This window comes from Populus trichocarpa, chromosome 18 (assembly GCF_000002775.5).
Source record: "Populus trichocarpa isolate Nisqually-1 chromosome 18, P.trichocarpa_v4.1, whole genome shotgun sequence".
NCBI lineage: Eukaryota > Viridiplantae > Streptophyta > Magnoliopsida > Malpighiales > Salicaceae > Populus > Populus trichocarpa.
In genome coordinates, this window is record NC_037302.2 from 15,306,009 (window position 1) to 15,325,535 (window position 19,527).

The 19,527-nt window shown below is 33.8% G+C and overlaps 4 protein-coding genes across 6 annotated transcripts in view; all 4 read right to left on the reverse strand.

Annotated features, from left to right (window-relative positions):
* Positions 1-15,903, reverse strand: part of LOC18110959 (uncharacterized) — a 34,167-nt gene extending 18,264 nt beyond the window's left edge. The window contains exons 1-2 of the mRNA XM_024592018.2: positions 15,578-15,903; positions 15,158-15,255 (exon numbers count right to left, since the gene is read on the reverse strand). The gene's annotated coding sequence lies outside the window, so the exon portion shown is untranslated. The remainder of the gene's footprint in view (positions 1-15,157; positions 15,256-15,577) is intronic.
* On the reverse strand, positions 8,955-11,281 carry LOC18110917 (probable LRR receptor-like serine/threonine-protein kinase At1g07650). The gene is made up of 5 exons (XM_052449265.1): positions 11,188-11,281; positions 10,942-11,018; positions 10,175-10,293; positions 9,751-9,961; positions 8,955-9,423 (listed from the first exon to the last, which is right to left on the reverse strand). The coding sequence occupies exons 3-5, from the start codon at positions 10,244-10,246 to the stop codon at positions 9,368-9,370; spliced, it is 339 nt and encodes a 112-aa protein (XP_052305225.1). The 5' UTR covers positions 10,247-10,293; positions 10,942-11,018; positions 11,188-11,281; the 3' UTR covers positions 8,955-9,367.
* On the reverse strand, positions 11,379-14,511 carry LOC127904688 (probable disease resistance protein At4g27220). The gene is made up of 2 exons (XM_052448882.1): positions 12,384-14,511; positions 11,379-12,292 (listed from the first exon to the last, which is right to left on the reverse strand). The coding sequence occupies exons 1-2, from the start codon at positions 14,509-14,511 to the stop codon at positions 11,379-11,381; spliced, it is 3,042 nt and encodes a 1,013-aa protein (XP_052304842.1).
* A 1,181-nt stretch (positions 15,904-17,084) lies between the features above and the next one.
* Positions 17,085-18,901, reverse strand: LOC112325464 (uncharacterized). Of its 3 annotated transcripts, XM_052449264.1 has the most exons (4): positions 18,344-18,901; positions 17,686-17,891; positions 17,415-17,501; positions 17,085-17,261 (listed from the first exon to the last, which is right to left on the reverse strand). In XM_052449264.1, exons 1-4 carry the CDS (start codon positions 18,347-18,349, stop codon positions 17,255-17,257), a joined length of 306 nt encoding a protein of 101 aa, XP_052305224.1. In that variant the 5' UTR covers positions 18,350-18,901; the 3' UTR covers positions 17,085-17,254. The 3 variants fall into 3 exon arrangements, 2 of the variants coding, with proteins under 2 accessions (XP_052305224.1, XP_024447826.1); XR_008058139.1 differs by lacking the exon at positions 17,085-17,261 and having other exon boundaries at positions 17,289-17,501; positions 17,686-17,911; positions 18,344-18,898; XM_024592058.2 differs by lacking the exon at positions 17,085-17,261 and having other exon boundaries at positions 17,289-17,501; positions 18,344-18,892.
* Between the last annotated feature and the right edge of the window lie 626 nt (positions 18,902-19,527).

Genomic DNA, 19,527 nt, shown 5'->3' on the forward strand with positions numbered 1-19,527 from the left:
GAAGAACGGTTCAAGAGAAGATAATAATGGACTTGAACCAAAATCTCTGTTTGATATTTTGCTTTTTTGTGTTTTTGGTACAGTGGTCAACAATTTTGGTATCAAGTGACGTGTTCGGCCTCAATAATGTTAACGCGTGGACCCCAGTTGTTTGTTAACGTGTGGACCCAGTTGTTGTGGAAACTTTGCAGAGGATCCGGAGAAAGAAATATATTAAAATGTTTTATATATATATATATATATTAAGTTAATGGTATTTGTTTTTAGCCATAGGACTAGTGGTCGTAGAGAGTGGGGCAATGCCATAAAGTATGTTTTGATAAGTGCTTGAACTTTAAACACTCACTCAAAAAGTATGCTCGCAAAATTGTCATTTGATTCCTTAACTCTCTTTTTTTATCAATTGTCATTTGATTGCAAAATTAATTCTCAATTGCTTTAAATTTATTGCAATCAAATAAATTAGAATGATTTTTTTTAAATTAATATATTAAAATAATAAAAACTATTAAAAGATAAAATAAATTCTTGAGTATTTTTCTCGGGCTTGGTTTTAATATTTTTTTAAAAAAATTGAAATGAGACGATGGTCAGCACCAATAGTATAGATTTTAGCCATAGGACTAGTGGTCGTAGAGGGTGGGGGCAATACCATAAAGTTTAAACACTCACTCAAAAAGTATGTCGACAGGAGCAGTACCTTTTTATATTTTTAACTTTGGTTCCTTAACTTCTTTTTTTTTTTAATTGTGTTCTTTGATGGCAAAATTAACTCCTAATTACTTTAAATTTATTGACAGGGATAAAATTGAAAAACAAAATATCAACTTAGTAAAGGTGCTGAAAATAAACGATGTTTTTATACAAAACATGTTATTACACCCAATAAAGTCCATAGGTCACAAGGGGACCATAATTAATCCAATCTATAATTGTCTGAATATATTTTTAAAAAAATTATTATTTTAAAGTTATTTAAAAAATTAAATTATATTATTACTGATTATTTTAATTATTTTTAAATTCATAAAATTAATCAATTTAAATAAGGTGTATTCCCGCAAAATTGACAAAGAGAGATTTTAAAATTCACACACTTCAATAACACCATGAAAAAACTCTGTATGTTATTAATATTTTTTTATATTTTAAAAAAATTGATGTGACTCTGGTGAAAGATGGTACAATAGTCTAGTCAATACTTAAAAGCCGATATAACAGTTGATGAACGAGGCTGTCTTGAAGGGTGATTTTCCAGAAATGTTCCTCCGGTGACAGCTCTCAAATGAAGTCTGCTATTGACAATCCCTCCGGTTAGAATGTAGGTGACATTGATCATAATTGTCCTAAACCAATTATGGGTTATTCCCTATAAATCAAATTTTTTTCAAAATAAAAAATAATAATAATAAAGGCTGACAACGTGGAGAAAGCGAACTGGGAAATCAAGTTGTAATTTTGGAGGAAATTCAAGGCCTAATTGTACCCCATTATGTCCAAAAATGGAAACAATGCAAATTCAAGGTTAAATTAAATGATTATTGGACGAATTTGCATAAAAATTAAGTCCAATGACATAATTAAATTATTAATAGGCCAATTTGATTTAATCATGAGCCAAATTAAATTTTAATTATATTTGAGAATTAATTTGGATCCAATTAAAGGGTTTAATTAAGTGCATGGACTTAATTATACTTTCAATGTGTCAAATTAATTTTATTTGGGGCTTAATTGGTGAAAAATTAAGTTTGGGAGCCTAATTTGGGCTTAATTGAGAAGATTGGAAATTTATGAGACTAAATTTAATTTTTTTCAAGTTAATTGGTTGAAATCAAGGGCAAAATTGCAAGAAAATTGAAGTTTTGGGGTCAATTAGGGGTTAAATTGACAAAATTCACAGACAAGGATCAATTTGCAAAAGACGCCAAACTATAGGGGTTTAATTGACAAAATCCTGTGGTCAAATTGAAGAAATTGAAAGTTTAATGGTTAATTAGGGGTGAAATTGCATAAATCCGATACCAAGGACCATAATGCCAAAGGCGTGTAAATACGGGGCTGAAGTTGAAGTTACGCGCGGGACTAAATTGTATTAAATCAAAAGTTTACGGTCAATTAGGGATTCAATTGCAATAATTGAAAGCTAGAGGACTAAATTGAAGATCGGCAAAAGTCCCTAATTTTAACCAAAAACGGCACCGTTTTTACGTTAAAAAAGAAAAAAAAAATAGAGACCAGGCGACGCGTCGCCTGGTTACTGTTCATCATCTTCCTCGTGAACATTGCCAGAGTAGCAATTTTGCAGGTGCATTTAATGCCTCGTATGTCCCCCAAAATTGACAACACATACACCAAAACGGCCACCTGAAATCCCTTTATCCCCGAGTATTATCCGTTTAGGCCTATTAACATGAAAACTGCTTCGATGACTAGCCTGAAGTAGCCAACTCGGGCAGCCTTGGACTGTCAAATTTGACAGTTCGAGGTGCACACTTTGAACCAACGGTTTGGATGCTTACCAACCAAACTAAATGTCATGATTTGGCACCATTAAAGACAAAATGTTCTTCTTCCACCTCCTATAAATAGGGTTGCATTTCATGGCCTGAGGGAGGATAAAATCGAGTCCAAAGTTGACGAAAAACCAGTCACACTGACACGACCAAAAGATTGATGTCTTCTCTCAAGTGCAGGAGTGTTGAAGTAATAAATAACCCGGCAAGACCGGGGTCGAACCACAGGGAGATTAATTGTATAAATTATAAATAACAATAATACAACAACAACAACCCCAACAATAGTAACAATAATAATAATAATAATAATAAAGAAGTTGATGAGAACTTTGAGATGGAAGATTAACGTAATGATTAAACAATGATAACAATAAATATCAAGGTTAGAGGGTTCACTAATGATATGTCATACAAGTATAATATAAACAAGTATTATAATAATATTAGTGATGATCTGTTGTAGCAGTAAAATCTCAGTTATCAGAAATCATCCCCAACTTTTACCTCCAAAAGATAGCGATAACAAATTTGTGAACAAACACTGAGACAAACGAAAGAAACACAGTGAATGAACATATGGAATCCAAGATGAAAATAAAAATACATTCATTGTATAACACCAAAACAAGCATTAAAGGTACCATACATGGTTGTAGAATATTACAGAGAGTTCAAAATCTGTGGCCTTAAAGAGGAGCATCCTCCTCAACGTACACTATGAAACAATAAGCTGTAAGGCTTAAGATCTCTATGCATGAAAGCAGGTGAATGACAAGCCTCAGAAACCCCCATGATAGTCATGATCAACAAAGCAGCCTCTCTATCACTAGAAGCAGAACAGAGGGCAGAACTGAAACAACACAAGACTCATTCAGAATATGCTTTCTTCCGATCCTTATTAAATAAGAGGTCTGTCTTCACCATCGGCCTACAAAAGATCACCAAGTAATTAAAAGCCAAAAACTTTGAAGCCAATCAAATTCTCATTTAAAATCCCATCTTTAAAAACACAAAAGAGTCTTTCAATTCCACAAACTAATTTTTTTTCCTATAAATAATAAATATATAGAGGAATCAATCATTTTGTGGCTGAGGCTAATTCATTAAAATTAAATTAAAGGGGATTGAGATAGAGGAATTAGAATAATGCTTACCCGTACTTCTTTAAACTTTACTAAGTGAAGAAGGACATTCTTAGCGTTAGATTGCTCCCACTTCAATTCTGTCTCCCACCATTCTTCTGGTTCTATATAGATTTCTCTGAGAGAAGGGGGAGGAGATAGCTGGCCATTTTCAAGCAACGGAAGACAAATTGGCATCCTCTTCAGCTTCGCACAATTTCTTACGTGAATTACTCTGAGAGAATGGCAAATCAGTTATTCACTAAAAATACTTTTCAATTCTGGTAATTCAATCAATTTCAAATCTCTCAACTTTGGAAGTTCGAGTTCACCGATAAGCCCTTCATCATCTGATCTTGTTTCTATTATCTCCTCCATTTTCTCACAATTACTAACTTCAATCACTTCTAGGTCTGGCAGGAAGACAAGAGGGAACAACTTCTTCATACTTGTACATCCAAAACAATAGAACTCCTCAAGACCAGAAAATATACCATTATAAGATGCCAATGTTAGTGGACCAGACCAAAACCAAGGAGATGAAGCCAAGCTCTCCATGCTACCACCATTATTAGTTCTTGGGAATGTTTCCTGAAAATCTCTATCTTTGTTTACACTCAAATTACCGAACTCCACTGCGTTATCTCTACAACACGTTTTTACATTGTAACCATCATTCTCCTCAAACTGTCCTACACAAATTTTGCAAGTTTTGAGTGATCGGGTCTTGTCCCGAGAATTGAAAAACTTCTCTAAGTCAGAGTGACCTTTAAAATGACATTCCAAATCTTCCAACTTCTTTCAAGCATCCTACTTCCTCTCCTTTAACTGTCATCGGAGCATTTTGTCCCCATCCAAGTATAAAGACTTGCAAGTGCGAGAGTTTACGTAATATCTCACCAGGAAATTCCTTTCCACCACGGCTATTCATTCTAAGATACCTCAGTTTGGATAGACATTCCAAGCCTTGAGGAATATCTTCAAGTGCAGTGCTATAGAGATCCAACCTCCTCATTTCCATGAGCTTTGCTGACAATGGTACATGTCTTAACTTTTCACAACCAACGAGCAATAATGTTTGAGACTAGATAAGTTGTTTGAGATTAAACTTCATTCCATAAAATTAGTTCTATACCATATTTAAGTACAACCTAATTTAAACAAAGAAAAATACGAACATAAAAGAGAATGAGGCTTGAGTTTTTATTGATCCTCTAATTTTTGAAATACATGTTTTAACCTAAATACATGGCAAGTATATACACGCTAAACTAAAAATATTATTCTACCCTTAATAAATAAAATAAAATAAATATATTTCTTAACACATATCATCGCTCAAAAATGTTGGTCGAATTTATTTTTTAATTTCTTTCTTAGTTAGATTTGATTACTTTAATTTGATTTTTAAATCAATTTAATTACAATATAAATAATCTTGTATATTATTTTTAAAACAGAATGATTATTTAGAAATTTATTAAAAAATTCAAAAAACACACACACACATATATATACACAGTTTACTATTATAATTTTAGAAATTGAGTTTTTATTTTTCTGGGTGTCAATATGTTACATGACTGAGGTCCACATGTATGTTTGGGATTGTGGTAACAGTTGTGATTCAAAGTGTTTTTACTTAAAAATGTATTAAAATGATATTTTAAAAAAAAATTATTTTGAAAATCAACGCATTAAAACGATCCAAAAATATAAAAAAATAATTTTTAGCAAAAAAAATATTTTTAAAAACACGAGTTGTCGTTTCCAAACAGTTCCTTACCTGTCCCCGTCTGGCTTCCTTACTTGTGGTCAAATCTAATAATACACATTCATCAATGATTGAGTAGTTGTAGCTGAGTGAAGTAATAGGAAATTAATACAATATTCAAAAATAAAAATAACAAAATTAATTTGAACATTTTGAACTTAATTTCACGAGATCCAACATGAGTGAAGTAATAGGAAAACAGCTTGTAGAATAACTTATTTAGTCCTTGTATACACACAACAATTGATTCTAATTCATTAAACTTAAATTAAAAGCAAATTGAGAGATTCAGAAAGAACGATGCTTACCCATCTTATCCAAACTCTACAAAGGGACGAAGGGCATCCTTAGCGTTAGGATGCTCCCACTCCACTACTGACTCCCACCATTCTTTTGGCGTTGCATAGATATCTCTAAGAGAAGGGGGAGGAGATGGCTGGCCATTTTCAAGCAACGGGAGACAAATTGGCATCCTCTTCAGCTTTTCAAGCAACGATGTTTGGCAATTTTTGAAAAAAAACTAAATTTTTTTAAAATTGATTTTTGTTATATTCTTACGATTTTATGGTGTTAAAAATAATTTTTTAAAAATAAAAAAAATATTATTTTAATATATTTCTAAATAAAAAAATACTTTAAAAAAACAAGTAATATCAAATCTTACAAGACTGGCATTTTGTTTAAAATCATCCTCAGCCATAAAATGGTCAAAACTCATTAATAAGAACTATTATATTCTAATTATTATAGGAAATTCGATACGTTGTGGCATATACAGTGCAGAACCAAAACACTATTCATACGCTTGAATTTTAATGTAGGCTCAGTATGTTTATTTTTTCCGCTTCTTTTTTGTCATAAAATTTTCTTTTTAACCGATTGCATCATTTTGGCGCTAAATTAAAACACAATTGCTTTAAATTTGTTGAGCCATATAAGATTCAAAGAAAAAGGACCACATTAAAAGAAGTGGATAAAATGGATGGCAGTTTAAAAATTAGCATGAAAAGTTCATTTTGGTCCCCATGCTTTTCAAGTTATAAATATTCAATCCCTCAAAATTTTAAAAATACAATTTTAATCTAAAACTTTATTTTTCTTAATTTTAAGTCCCTAATTCAAGAGAGAAGAGAGAGTGGTTGGATTTTGGTAGAGGAGAAAGAAAATCTTGATTGACAACGATTTCAACCATGAAAGAGTTGATTTTGGTATGAACAAGTTTTTTTAAAAAAAATTAGAAGAGTTTCACATAGATGTTCTTTATTTTTTTTAACTTGCCCGAAAATGATGGAGTGAGCTCGGGAAGCCTTTTGATTTAGGGTTGACTTTAGGTTTTTGGACAGATTTGTTTGGTTATTTAAGGTTATATTCGTGTTTATAAAGGTGTATAGGATGTCTTTAAGTGTATTTTGGGTCAAAATAGTTGAAAAATAGATTTCTTGGTAAAAACAACACATCAACCTTGATTTCTAGCTACCACTATGGTTGGAATCTAAGGAAAAGTAGGCGATGCGTCACCTACTTATTTATTTTCATAACCATTATGGGTAGACAATAAGCCATATGCCATTTACAAAATAGAAAAAAAAAAACTAGTTAGCCTGGCCATGCGGGCTGAGGCCTTTTTTCCAATTGATTTTCTTGTCTTTTTTTTTTTTTTTTGCTTAATGTTAAGCTTCTATTGAATTTTTTATTGGATTTTATGATTTTTGTTTAATGTAATATGATTTAATTTTTACTTAGTTTATGAATAAAATATTAACATTTTTTTTCTAATATTGGAAGGTATTTTGTCTATATAGCCCTACTTATTTTTTTATTTTTTATTTTGGGATGGAACAATTCTTTGCTAAGGGTTTTTTTAAAATTTTTTTTATTAAATAAAACATTAGTGCCAAAAATCAAAATTATTAAATATAATCGAGTCTATAACTCATGTTTCAAGATCAGATATTTACATCAATATCTATCTCTTAAATTCCAAATTGGTATTTTGTTAAATATAATATAGTTTTTACTTGATTTTCATATAAAATGATAATTGTTTTCCCTAATATGTGGAACATTACATTATATTTTTTATTAAAGGCTTTAATTGTTTTATTCACCAAATGATAAGGTTGTACCGAAAATTACTACAATTATAGATGTACTTTAAGAAGATAAAAAAAAAATTATAACAAATATTGAATACTTTAAATAATTGTAAAAAAAAAACAATCTAAAATAAAAATTTGGAAGAAATTCTCCTTGTTTTTAAGATAAGTAGTTGAGGTTGATAACAAAATGAACATGTAATTAAGAACAAAGCTAATTGTCATGACCCGATTCTCGGATTCATAACCGCCACTTAAGCAAGATCCCCTTTAAAGTTTCATACCTATGCGAACCTAAACTCACATACGAACTTATCATTTAAATAAGTCAATCAGAGTTCAACGTAATAGTAATAACAAAACTAACTTCATAATATAATTTAATTATCTTAATACAAGAGCTAATACAAATTCATAGTTGTAGAGCACTAACTAAACATAAGAAAAAGTTTTAATTACAACAAAAAAAACAGGTTCTGAAGGTCAAATAAAAATGACATGCTACCAAGCTGTAAACATGAAAAAGATAAATAATGAGGGGGTGAGTTGATAACATTCAATATATACACACGAGGTAATGCAACAATAAAAAATATATATATAAATATGGTTTTAAGTTTTTATAGGAAAGTTTTTCAAATAGACTATAACAAGAATATTAGAAGGTAAAGCTTGTCAAAAAATCAAAATGCAATAAACATAAGGCTTTATACTGTGTGATGATTAGTCCTTATAGATTAGTGATTCCCCCCACCAACTAGGATTTAGATACAATGTGCACAAAGACTAACACTACCCTATTAGTATGGATGTTCTAATTGACATATCATAGGTTCTTATAATAGTCAAACAAACAGATTCATATCTCAAGGCTCCACTCTTGACATCGATTAAATGAAAAGCTATCAATTCAGAAATCAATTCAAAAATATATATTAGCTCATATCAAAAATTCAAATTCAACCGTCCATCATATTATATAATAATAATCAATATTACTATAAGTTTATAGACATGCTATAAGTTTGGCTTGGATTCTGCCAGAAATGGTTTCTTATAGCCTTGTATTTTGAGTTGATCGCGGAAAACCCTGGATCAGAAAGACGGTCCGGAACAGGAGTTCGGCCTTCGAGCATGCTCGTAACTTGAGACCTTGTAGGCCTAAGATTGGAGACGCATCGGTGCGTTAGAGAGCGACATTTAGCATCTCCATAGATCCCAAGTGAAGTTCTTGAATTAAGAATTATTTTTTATGGTAACTTTTGAAGCATGACATCTTTGGGTTGAAGCAGAACTTCAAGTCGAAATATAAATCTTGCAGAAACAGACACACACATTCTTGTTTCTTTCTAGAAGGCATTGAGGAACAGATCCAGTGAGTTTGTTTCCTGTCATTTACTCGTAGTTCGGATGATATTCATTATCATTGAATAAACAAAACTGATTCTGAAAAAAAAAATTTGAATTTTTAACATATGAATTTGGAATCTGCAAATGATTTCAAGATAATATATATGATACAACATTTACTAATTAGATTTAACTGAACTAACTCTCAGCAGATGGCCTGGTTCTCCGTAAGAGTTTGTGGAATCAGAACAGTATGATCCGTTTATAGACATGCTATAAGTTTGGCTTGGATTCTGCCAGATATGGTTTCTTATAGCCTTGTATTTTGTGTTGATCACGGAAAACCCAGGATCAGAAAGAAGGTCCTAAACAGAAGTTTGACCTTCGAGCAAGCTCGCAACTTGAGACCTTGTAGGCCTAAGAGTTGGGGACGCATTGGTGCATAAGAGAGCGACATTTAGTATCACCATAGCCTCCCCTGAAGAATACTCTGACCCCAATTCTGGATCAACCACCTCGGAAAGACTTCCTCTCTCTTGCAAAACATAGGCCTGGCAGAATCCCTGATAAATCCAAATAAGGATGCTATAATATATTCAAAATGGTAAAATGAGTATAGGAAGTTCAGCAGAAATAAAGAACGACAAAAGCAGATATATGTTTGTCCATCTACAAAATGTCTTCGGCAGATAAAAAAAATGTTGTTTACCAGGTTGAATAGTTTGCGAATTTGACGAAACATTACAAGCAACGATGAAAAATTGACAAGAAACATAAGAATAGCTAGTTCACTTACAGATACTATGTGATGTTTTCCGATGAGCATTAAACCAATAATAGCATCAAATATTTTACAAAATGCTTCTGATGGAAGGAAGAAATTGACTCACCAAATAGAGCACGGGACCGGCAATTGTTTTCCATGTACACGACACAAGCATAAATTGGTTTCCTCCAACACAACATCCATACAACTTTACAAGGATTTGGATGTTGCAGTGCAGATATCATTCCTATCTCATTCACAAATTCACGGTTTCCTTGCTTAGATTTTGAGGAAAGCAGCATCACTGCAATCACAGTTCCATCTGATAACGAACCCTGCATTCAATAATGGAAAGTTCCCACCTCAAACTTATGGCTAACAATTAATAATTTGCTCTGCTGTCATTATTTTCTGTTCTACATCTAAAACTAGAAAGAATCCAAAGAGTTTATAGAGAACATTTGACCTATTGCTACAGCTATTTTTCCACTGCAAACTTATATAGTGTAGTAAGGACAGATGAGAGAAAACATTAAACATTCAGTTACCTTGAAAACAGAAGCAAAATCACCCTCCCCGACATTGTTTGCTGCATCGAAGTTCTTGGTGGCAGCTTTCATCTGTTTTAGTGTGAAAAGTCCTGTTTGAAGATCTAGATCCCTAAGCTCTGCCAGACAGCAATTTTGGATGTCAGAGAATATTCAAATGTTCATCAAAAAAGTTCTGTTTTGTTTTCAGTATCTTAAAAAGAATATTAAACAGAGTAATTCTAGTTGACAGGAAAATGTTGAAGAGCTAGCGAATTCATAGAAAATATTTTTAAATCTTCAAAGAAAATATAATGAGAATTGAGTAGTTAATTTTGCAGTCCAAGTATAGATGCCAAAGAACTTTCTATTTTTTGTTCCCCTTTTACAAGGAGCCCAAAAGAAATACCAATGTCTCTATCTGCGGAGAGTTTGCCACCAAGCCAGCCATTTCTCTAAATGACACCTAGTACTAGAAGGGCAACAGAAACTGCTCCAGCTACTGTCCCAGTTTCTATGGCTACCACATTCCAGTTTCTACACCTAGTACTAGAGAATGTAACACACTAGCTACAAATATATCAGTTAATTGGATGGTCTACAGCACAGTTAAAAAGTTTTTCTCGTAAGGTAGTAGAAGTAGAAGAACTCCAACTCACAACGTTATATGGATTCCATATTACACAGTGGCGGGAAAGAAGACCCTCTTTCTGTTAAGTCACCAATCTCCTCCTACGAGTATCATAAAACATAAAATCATGCTGTCATAAAATAAAATAAGAGCAAACCTTCTTTGTAGTTGAATTTGGCTAAAATGTGTTGTTGCTCTCTAAATGCTTCACTCGTCTTCGTCTGGCTTCCTTACCTGTGGGTCAAATCTAATATATATATATATATATATATATATATATATATATATATATATATATAGAGAGAGAGAGAGAGAGAGAGAGAGAGAGAGACTTGCATTTGATGTTTTAAGAGAGAGGGAAGAGATTGATGTTGAGAGAGAGAAAAGGAGAACATATGCTTACCCGTAATTCATTATTTATATCAAGGGGCATTGTCGTCTCCCAAGCCCATTCTACAAAGGGCAATGTTATAGATGGCCAACATTTCAAACTACACAAAGGGAAGAAGCACATCAGTCATTAAGTGGACACGTAGCTTTAGGTTAAATCATTAAAATCCAATTAAAACAACATTGCTTACTTTTAATTTAATATCATCCTTTAACCAACTTTAAAAAGGGACGAAGGACATCCTTAGCATTAGGATGCTCGCCATTTTCAAGCAACGAAAGACAAATTCCCATCCTCTTCAGCTTCTCACAATTCCTTACTTGAATTAATTGGAGAGAATCGCAAATCAATTTTGCACTGTAAATGCTTTTCAGTTCTGGTAATCTAATCAATTGCAGAAATATTAACTTGGGGAGTTTGAGATCGGTGCTGCTTTCTTCACCCATAACCCCTTCTTCATCTGATCTTGTTCCACCTATTATCTCCTCCATTTTCTCGCAATTTCTTACGTCAATTGCTCCGATAGAATCGCAAATCAGTTTTGCACTACAAATCCTTTTCAGTTCTGGTAATCCCTCCAATGCCAACATCGTTAACTTTGGGAGTTTGAATTCGATATTGCTGCTGCTGGTTTCTTCACCCATAACCCCCTCTTCATCTGGTCTTGTTCCACCTATTATCTCCTCCATCTTCTCACAGTCAGAAACTCTAATATTTTCGAGGTTTACGAGGCTTGGCAGCAAGACAAGAGGGAACAACTTCTTCATGCTCTTACAACCAGAACAATTAAACCGTTTAAGACCAGAAAATATACCGTTGTAAGATGGAGATGGTAGTGGAGCAGAGCGGAACCAAGAAGATGAAACCAAGCTCTCCATGCTATAGCAACTAAAAATCTTGATATCCTCCAGATCAGTTGCATACTTTATTTGAGAGGAAACATCGCATAAACTTGTTGCATCATCATTATTATCAATAGTCAGTTGTTGAATGTCCTTTGGAAACATGACCTGAAAACCTCCATCTCTGTCGATACTCAAGTTAACCCAAACAATTGTTTTCCTTCTGCAACCATCATAATCATAATCATAACCATAATGATACTTATCCAGTGGTCCTACAAGAATTTGGTATGTGGTTAGTGATTTGGTTTCATCCCGAGATTTGAGATACTCCACGTAGTCTGAGTAACCTTCAAAATGGCATACCAAACTTTCCTACTTCCTTTCCTTTAACTGTTACCGGAGCAGGTTGTCCTCTTCTATTATCTTTGGTAGCAGGAGGAATCCACTCCTCCAATACAAAGACTTGCAGGTGAGAGAGCTTAGGTAACAACCCACTAGGAAACTCCTTTTCACCACATCCATTCATTCTAAGATACCTCAGGTTGCATAGACATTCCATGCCTTGAGGAATCTTTTCAAGTGCCCGAGTACCAGAGAGATCTAACCTCTTCAGTGCCCTGAGCTTTTCTAATGACGGTAAATGCCTTAACATCTTACAATCAATGAGCAGTAATGCAGTGAGACTCACCAATTCAGAGACAGAATCAGGTAGTTTTGTAATACCTGTACGAGACAGATCAAGAACCTTGAGCCCATGCAACTGCTCAAAAAATGAATCTGCAATAAATTGCAACTGTGAATTGTCGCATAACAATAGAGTTGAAAGGCTGGGACACCTCGGTGAATGCGTGGAAGGAATTTCTTCAATCTGGTTATGCATCAGTGAAACTCTAGTAAGATTCTCTGTCCACTCCTCTGCACCCGGCACTTCTCTTAACCGTGCACCTGCTTTAACCATGCCTTGAGAGTTCTCTTGCAGTATTTGGATGGCCATATCCCTAATCAAGTCATGCATCTTGACACATCTATCACCATACATGTTTTTAGCACCTTCCAATAGGCAGACACTTTCAAGTCTATTAAGCATAGTGTGGCCCTCGTCAACTGCTTCTTGCCTGCTCTCCACTCTTTCAATTACCCCCTCATCGATCAAATAATCTATCAACTCCTTCCTTACAATCTCATGATCTTCAGGAAATAATGCACAGTTTAAGAGACACTGTTGTAGTGCTAAATCATGTAACTGGTCATAACTAAACCTCAACAACCGGAATACCTTATCTTCCATGTCCCTACATTTTGATTTTTTCAATTTCTTCAATGTATTCCTCCACTCATGTAGGTCATCCACCCTCCTCAAGCTTCCTGCGATTGCAATAATGCCCAATGGCAAACCAGCACATTCCCTTGCAATATCTACTGCAATTCGTTCCACATCTTGGCAAAATGTTATGCCATGTCCAAGTTTTTCGTTGAACAAATCCCAAGCTTCACTCTCCGAAAGTGGCTTCACTTTGATTTTGTTTTGGCTATCCATCCGTTGACAAACCCTTTCAGATCGAGTTGTCATAATCAGCTTGCATCCTTTCACCGGGTCAGGAATTCCCACTTCGTGTAGCTCAAAAGTGTTCCACAAATCATCTAAAATTAGAATCCATTTTTGTTTCTTCCTTAGTTCTTTCGACAATTTGACAGCTCTACGCAGATCATCATCTTCACTTGAAAGATCAAATCCAAGACATTTAGCAATAAGATTTTGCAATCTTTCAATGCTGAAATCTCGAGACACGGTCACCCAGTAAACACAATAAGAAATGCCTAGTCTTTCTAGAAGCTTATTATGGATATGTTTCATCATTGTCGTTTTACCGACTCCCCCCATTCCGTAAATGCCAATTGTCGAGACTTCATCATCCATTAACCAAGACCATATCAGATTTGTATTCTGTTCAAATGCTTTACCCACTAGCTTTGTAGAGCTAGTAGGTAATGGATCTCCTGGAGTCTCATTTGTGTTGCTTGTAAGCCCTCCAGAAGAGCTAGCTCCTGCACCAGGCTGCACTACTCCTCCAGTCCCATTCTCTGTATCATCCTCCATTAACCATCTACTGAACTCTTCCACACTTCTTCCAAGTGGGTGACCCATTCTATCCGCTTCTTGTGTCGTTCCTGCATCTCCTGCCACATTGTCGACTTCATTGTTTTGTTCTTGTGGAGTGGTTGAAATGGCATTATCATTAAAATTGCTTGAACTTGCTATGCCTTTATGTCTTTTGTTGCAATGTCGCATATCTAGAAATGCTGCTTCTTGAACTTGTTGAGGAACTTGCCCACAAACTGCAACACCATGCCCTTCCTCTCCTGACAAATGCCATTTGATCCTTGAAATGGAAGCAGCAGCAGCAAATTTAAAGCCACAAAATGTACAGTTGAAACGACCATCATCCAGCTTCTCAACATGATCCCAAAATCGATCCTTCTGTCTAGCCATTTTCACCGCTAACTTCTTTGGCCCTTCAAACATCAAATGAAAAATTGTCAAAAGTAACGCATAAAAATGGATGTTGAATTAATTGGAAAATAAGAACTCAATCTTAAAATGAAAATTTAGAAGAAATCATTATTTTTTAAATAAGTAAGCAAAGAAATAAAATAGTGCAACTGCAATCTTACAAAACAATGCCGTTAAGTGTGTTCGCAAAATAAACTGGATCTGTATAATTAAATCAATCATTACAAATTCTAAAATTAAATAGGCAAGCACTTAACTATATATTTTCCTATAGAGATGCACTTCAAGCAGATAAAAAAATTTAAATAATTGTCAGAAAATTAAAGTAATCTAAGATAAAAATTTGGAAGAAACTCGGCTTTTTTGAAGATAAACAGTTGAAGTTGAAAGCAAAATGAACAAAGTTATAATATGAGTTTGAGTTCTATAATGCATAGAACTCAAACTCATGCTTTTATTTGGAAGAATCAAAACAAATAATATTAACAATGAATTTGGTATGAACTCTAGAAGGCAAGGACTTTAAAAGTTTCTCAATAAGATTTCAACAGCTTGCGGTTTACTAAAAAAGATTCAAAAACAAAGACAGCAACAAAATGAAGAAGATGAAGTATAAACACTTTACCTGGATTCAAAAGAATTTTAACAAAAGAATCTGAAGCTAATTGCTGAGTGGGGAAACGTGTGGACGCGCCCCAATGTTGAAACTCTGGGAAAGCTGATCTGAAAATCTAAGTACAAGAATATGAGGAAGAGTAGGCAAACTAACTAGTCACCTGTCAAGCTGACAAGAGGCACTCAACAAACAAAAGAAACCTTGAGAGCAGCTGTTTTTAAGATAAGTAGTTTAAGTTGATGGCAATATGTAAGAACAAAGCTAAATATGAGTTTTGAGTTCTAAAATAGATCAAGCAACACATATACAATTAAGTTCTACTTGATTGATCAATCTACAATCCTACTTATTAATTCTACAATCAAATGGGCAAATCTTATTTGAAACAAAATTAGTGGTAGAAAAACAAGAAAAGAAAGTAGGATTTACCTTTCAAGCAAGAAAGATACAGATCAAGAACAGAATACGCGATGATTCGATTCAATCAGAAAAAGGAAGCACAGATCATGAGAAAGGTTTAAGAAATTTGGTGAGGGAAATTAGGAAATCAATGGTATACTGAGAGATCTCTCTCTCAGTGGAAGACTAGCTATTAAAAAAGTCACTGCAATTTGCAAGCAACTTTATGTTTTTTTCTTTGGAGAAGTCAATAGAAATTGGCTGGAAGCTACAACTCCACCTATCAGTAATTGTAAATGCCTTGTGCTTTCTTTGTCCTGTATGCAAAGACTAGTCTCACTGCCTCCTGGAAACCACCAATGTCACTTTCATGAATCTCTTGCTTTATTTATTCAAAAACAATAACTATTCAACGTGTTCACATTACTTTGAGTCTACTGTTAGATGCTAAAACAAAGGTGTTATGTACTTTTTAATAAATAAAAAAAAAACCAGATTCATGAGAACAATTAATGAAGATCGAAACTCCAAAGAAAATCACTTGGCCAGAAATAACAGTACTGCTTAGGAAAATTCCCCATCTACTATATCAAGCTTTTCACCCTTTTCCTTTTTGTTGTTTTAATTTAATCAGTACAGCTAACTTATTTTTAGTCTGTCAGTAACAGCTGATCTCGTAGGGAAGCACAGGCAATTATTTTTAATTTCATGAATCACCTGCTTTATTTATTCACACTAACTATTCAACATGTTTACGTACATTATACTGTTTCAATCGTTGAGTCTACTGTTAGATGCTAAAACATTCATGTATTTTTTTAATAAAAAAACCAGAGTCGCGAGAACAATAGATGAAGATAGAAGAAACTCCTAAGAAAATCAATTATCCAGAAATATATGCTTGTTATAGAGGGCTCGGGCCACCAGCTAGCATGGATCGTAAGTTTTGACATGGAGTCGGAACTATATGCTTGTAAGAGTGGGCTCTGTCATTGCTTCCCATCTGGCACAGTTATCCCTTAGGCTTTGGCACCAGATCTACGGAGTGAAAAATATACTAAGATGATCAATGTCAGTTGTTATATGAGATCTGGTTCTTGTAAAAGCTAAAACAAGATCAAATCTTTAAATCTTAATTGGTCATTCACCATTTTTGTTACGGTTTCGTGCTTTGAGATTATTGGCAAATTAAAGCAGTGATTGAGTAGACTTGCGTTGTGGGATTGTGTAAGCTTGTATTATCATTTAATCTAACCGAATTGATGTGAGGGTTGGAATGTTCTAATCAAGATTTAGTCTCCGTGATCTCTCGTTTCCCTGATAGTTTTTTGTATTTCAACACACGAATTCTAGCTAGTTGGTTTAACCGACCCTGACTTTTCTGTTACTATTTGCTTTTGGCAAAGAACTGGGATCATCAGCTTGTGTTGAATTTCATTATTCTTGCTAGTTTTTTAATGGTGTTCCAAGTAGGCAGGAGAACATGGATACAGATGATTTATTTTTCATCCATCCTGCTGCCAAGTGATTATGGTGTTCAATCGAAATAGAAATTGCAGAAAGATGCTTTCCTTTTTGTCATTAGATTGCTTGTAATGGATTTATATACATGGAAGAAATGCCAGATTTCCCAATATTCAAAGTTCCAGTGCTTCTGTTTTGGTTGCTCAAATACTCTGGTACGGATAGAGTAGTCCAGTCGATTTTTTATAAACTGAAAAGAAAAGAGATTTAACTTCAATTGTTTGACTTATTTAAGAAATAAAACCATTAAAAACCAACTATTATTCCTGCATACATCACATTGTTACACAACTATTTGTAGATACACATGAAGCCATAGCTAACTTGGAGATAGAAAGCACACCCTAGCAAGTGCGTGTTCTTTTCCAGCAATCCAAACACCAGTTTATGACCATTGCACATCCTCCCAGTCAAGATTCTCCTCCAACACCTGTTCAAAATCACAGATGTTGCAGTCAGCCTAGAAGGGGGAAAAAAACTGAAGAAAAACGTAGCTACAAGCTGACAATACGAGTTTCTTCTGCAGTCTCCTTATTTGGCTTCGTGAAAATATGCCAAACTTTAACATCTAAATATGAAGAGATGTTTCAAGGAAAGAAATTGAAATGAAGTACCTCAACATGTTCCAATGGGATCCCAACTGACTGCATGACCTTCTGTGGTTGTGGTTTCTTACAGCGTGACCACCGGAATACATCAAAAAGAACATTATCACAGTCCTGCTTCTCACCGTTTGAGGAATGTGGGTGGTGACTGTGGAACTTATCTGTCTCTTCATGCACCTGAGTGAGAAGCCTGTGTCACTTTCCCATTTTCTCTCCTGTAAAACAGAGCTCGTATCTTCACATAAGAAATCAAAAATTCAGAATCAGAACATCACTAAGAATTCACCAGATGAACTTCATGATTTCAATACCTCAGACTTGAACAAAAAAAATGCCCGTTTACTAAATATTTTACATATATATAAAAATATAATTTTGTTTTCTATGCATGAGCAAACAAGAAAACAAATAATGCCTGAAATTACAGAAGTCATCATCAAGAAATTCTGTGGCAACTTATAGCAAGTTATAGAAATAAATGAAAATCATACAATACAGAAGCTAAAGCAATTTTACTATTAAGACAAAAAAGCAAGTTATAGAAAGAAATGAAAACCATACAATACTGAAGCTAAAGCAATTTTACTATAAGACAATAAAATGTGCCTCCAAAACCTACGTGCAGTATCAAGTTAGAAAGCACAAAGGAGAAAAAAAAGAGGGATACCTGCATGAATGTGTTTCTAAATATAGAACTTCCCCCTTCTTCAAACGTGTACAAGTATAGAGAGGCTTTTTCAGACCCTTGTCAGCAACAATACTAATGCTGTATTTTATCCTGATACATTATGCAGGCATCAAAATTGAAACATTAATCATTTTACTAACATAGAAGTCCAGAAATATGAGTTAATGGACAACAGCAGCGACAAGAAAATTGGAAAAGTGCAAACACCTTGCAAGGCAATGAAAATTAGTGCCCTCATAGATGAACAAAAAAGATAAACACTTAATGAACTATGTCATGGGAACATTCTAAACTCCAGTAAACTGTGTAATGGAAACATTCCAAACTTCAGATAAGCATGTCTATTGGTTGGAAATTGTGGAGAGTTTATCGAATGAAATGTTAGAACAACTATAATAGATCTGGGGTGGTTAGGGCACGTGTAGTAAACTAATGTTACTACAGATGTAGAAATAGAGGATATCTGTAAAGTGTTGCTAAGCAAAAAAACATAAAAAGCCTTTACAAACTTGGTAGCTATTAGTTTTGATAGACCAGAAAAATCCCATATAGAAAATAAGAACCGGAAAAAAACCGAGCCGAACGAGAAAAAAACTGAGCCAAACCGATCAAAACCGAGCAAAACCAAAAAAACCTAAAAAACCAAAAAAACCGAGCCAAACCGGAAAAACCGTATCAAACTAGTTTGAACTGGTTTTTATTCTAAAAAACCGAACCAAAACTTGTCAGTTTGAACCGGTTTCAGTTTTTTTTTTAAAAATCAGTTTGGTTACTTTTTTTTTTGATAAAAACCGAACCAAACCGAAAATGATCACCTCAAATCAGCACATATGAATCATTTCAAAGAAAAATATAAAATAATTGAAATTAACCTTAATTTGTAGGAAAGTAAGAACAAGTAAAAGTAAGAAGTCATACATTATTCAACTAAGAATATGATAGAATAATAACCCATCCTGATTAAAAATGAATTAAACTGAATTTATAACTATTTTTTCTAATATTATAAATCTGACTTAACCAATCAATCTAGTTTCTTGTTGATCTAGTATTTGGCCGTGTCAAATTTAGAATTCAATAATATTTTATTTTACTTTATTTTATATTTTGAAAACGAAATTATTTAATATTTTTTTAAAATCTTAAAATATACTATTTTGAAT

Coding starts and splice junctions, on each gene's coding strand:
- LOC18110917 (XM_052449265.1), bottom strand. CDS start 10,246: ATGAAAGCTGCCACCAAGAACTTCGATGCAGCAAACAATGTCGGGGAG. Junction 9,962..10,174: donor ATTTTGCTTCTGTTTTCAAG/GTAACTGAATGT, acceptor TATTGAATGCAG/GGTTCGTTATCAGATGGAAC. Junction 9,424..9,750: donor CCGGTCCCGTGCTCTATTTG/GTGAGTCAATTT, acceptor TGGATTTATCAG/GGATTCTGCCAGGCCTATGT.
- LOC127904688 (XM_052448882.1), bottom strand. CDS start 14,511: ATGGCTAGACAGAAGGATCGATTTTGGGATCATGTTGAGAAGCTGGAT. Junction 12,293..12,383: donor AAAGGAAGTAGGAAAGTTTG/GTATGCCATTTT, acceptor AAATTCTTGTAG/GACCACTGGATAAGTATCAT.
- LOC112325464 (XM_024592058.2), bottom strand. Junction 17,502..17,685: donor TCCCATTGGAACATGTTGAG/GTACTTCATTTC, acceptor GATTTTGAACAG/GTGTTGGAGGAGAATCTTGA.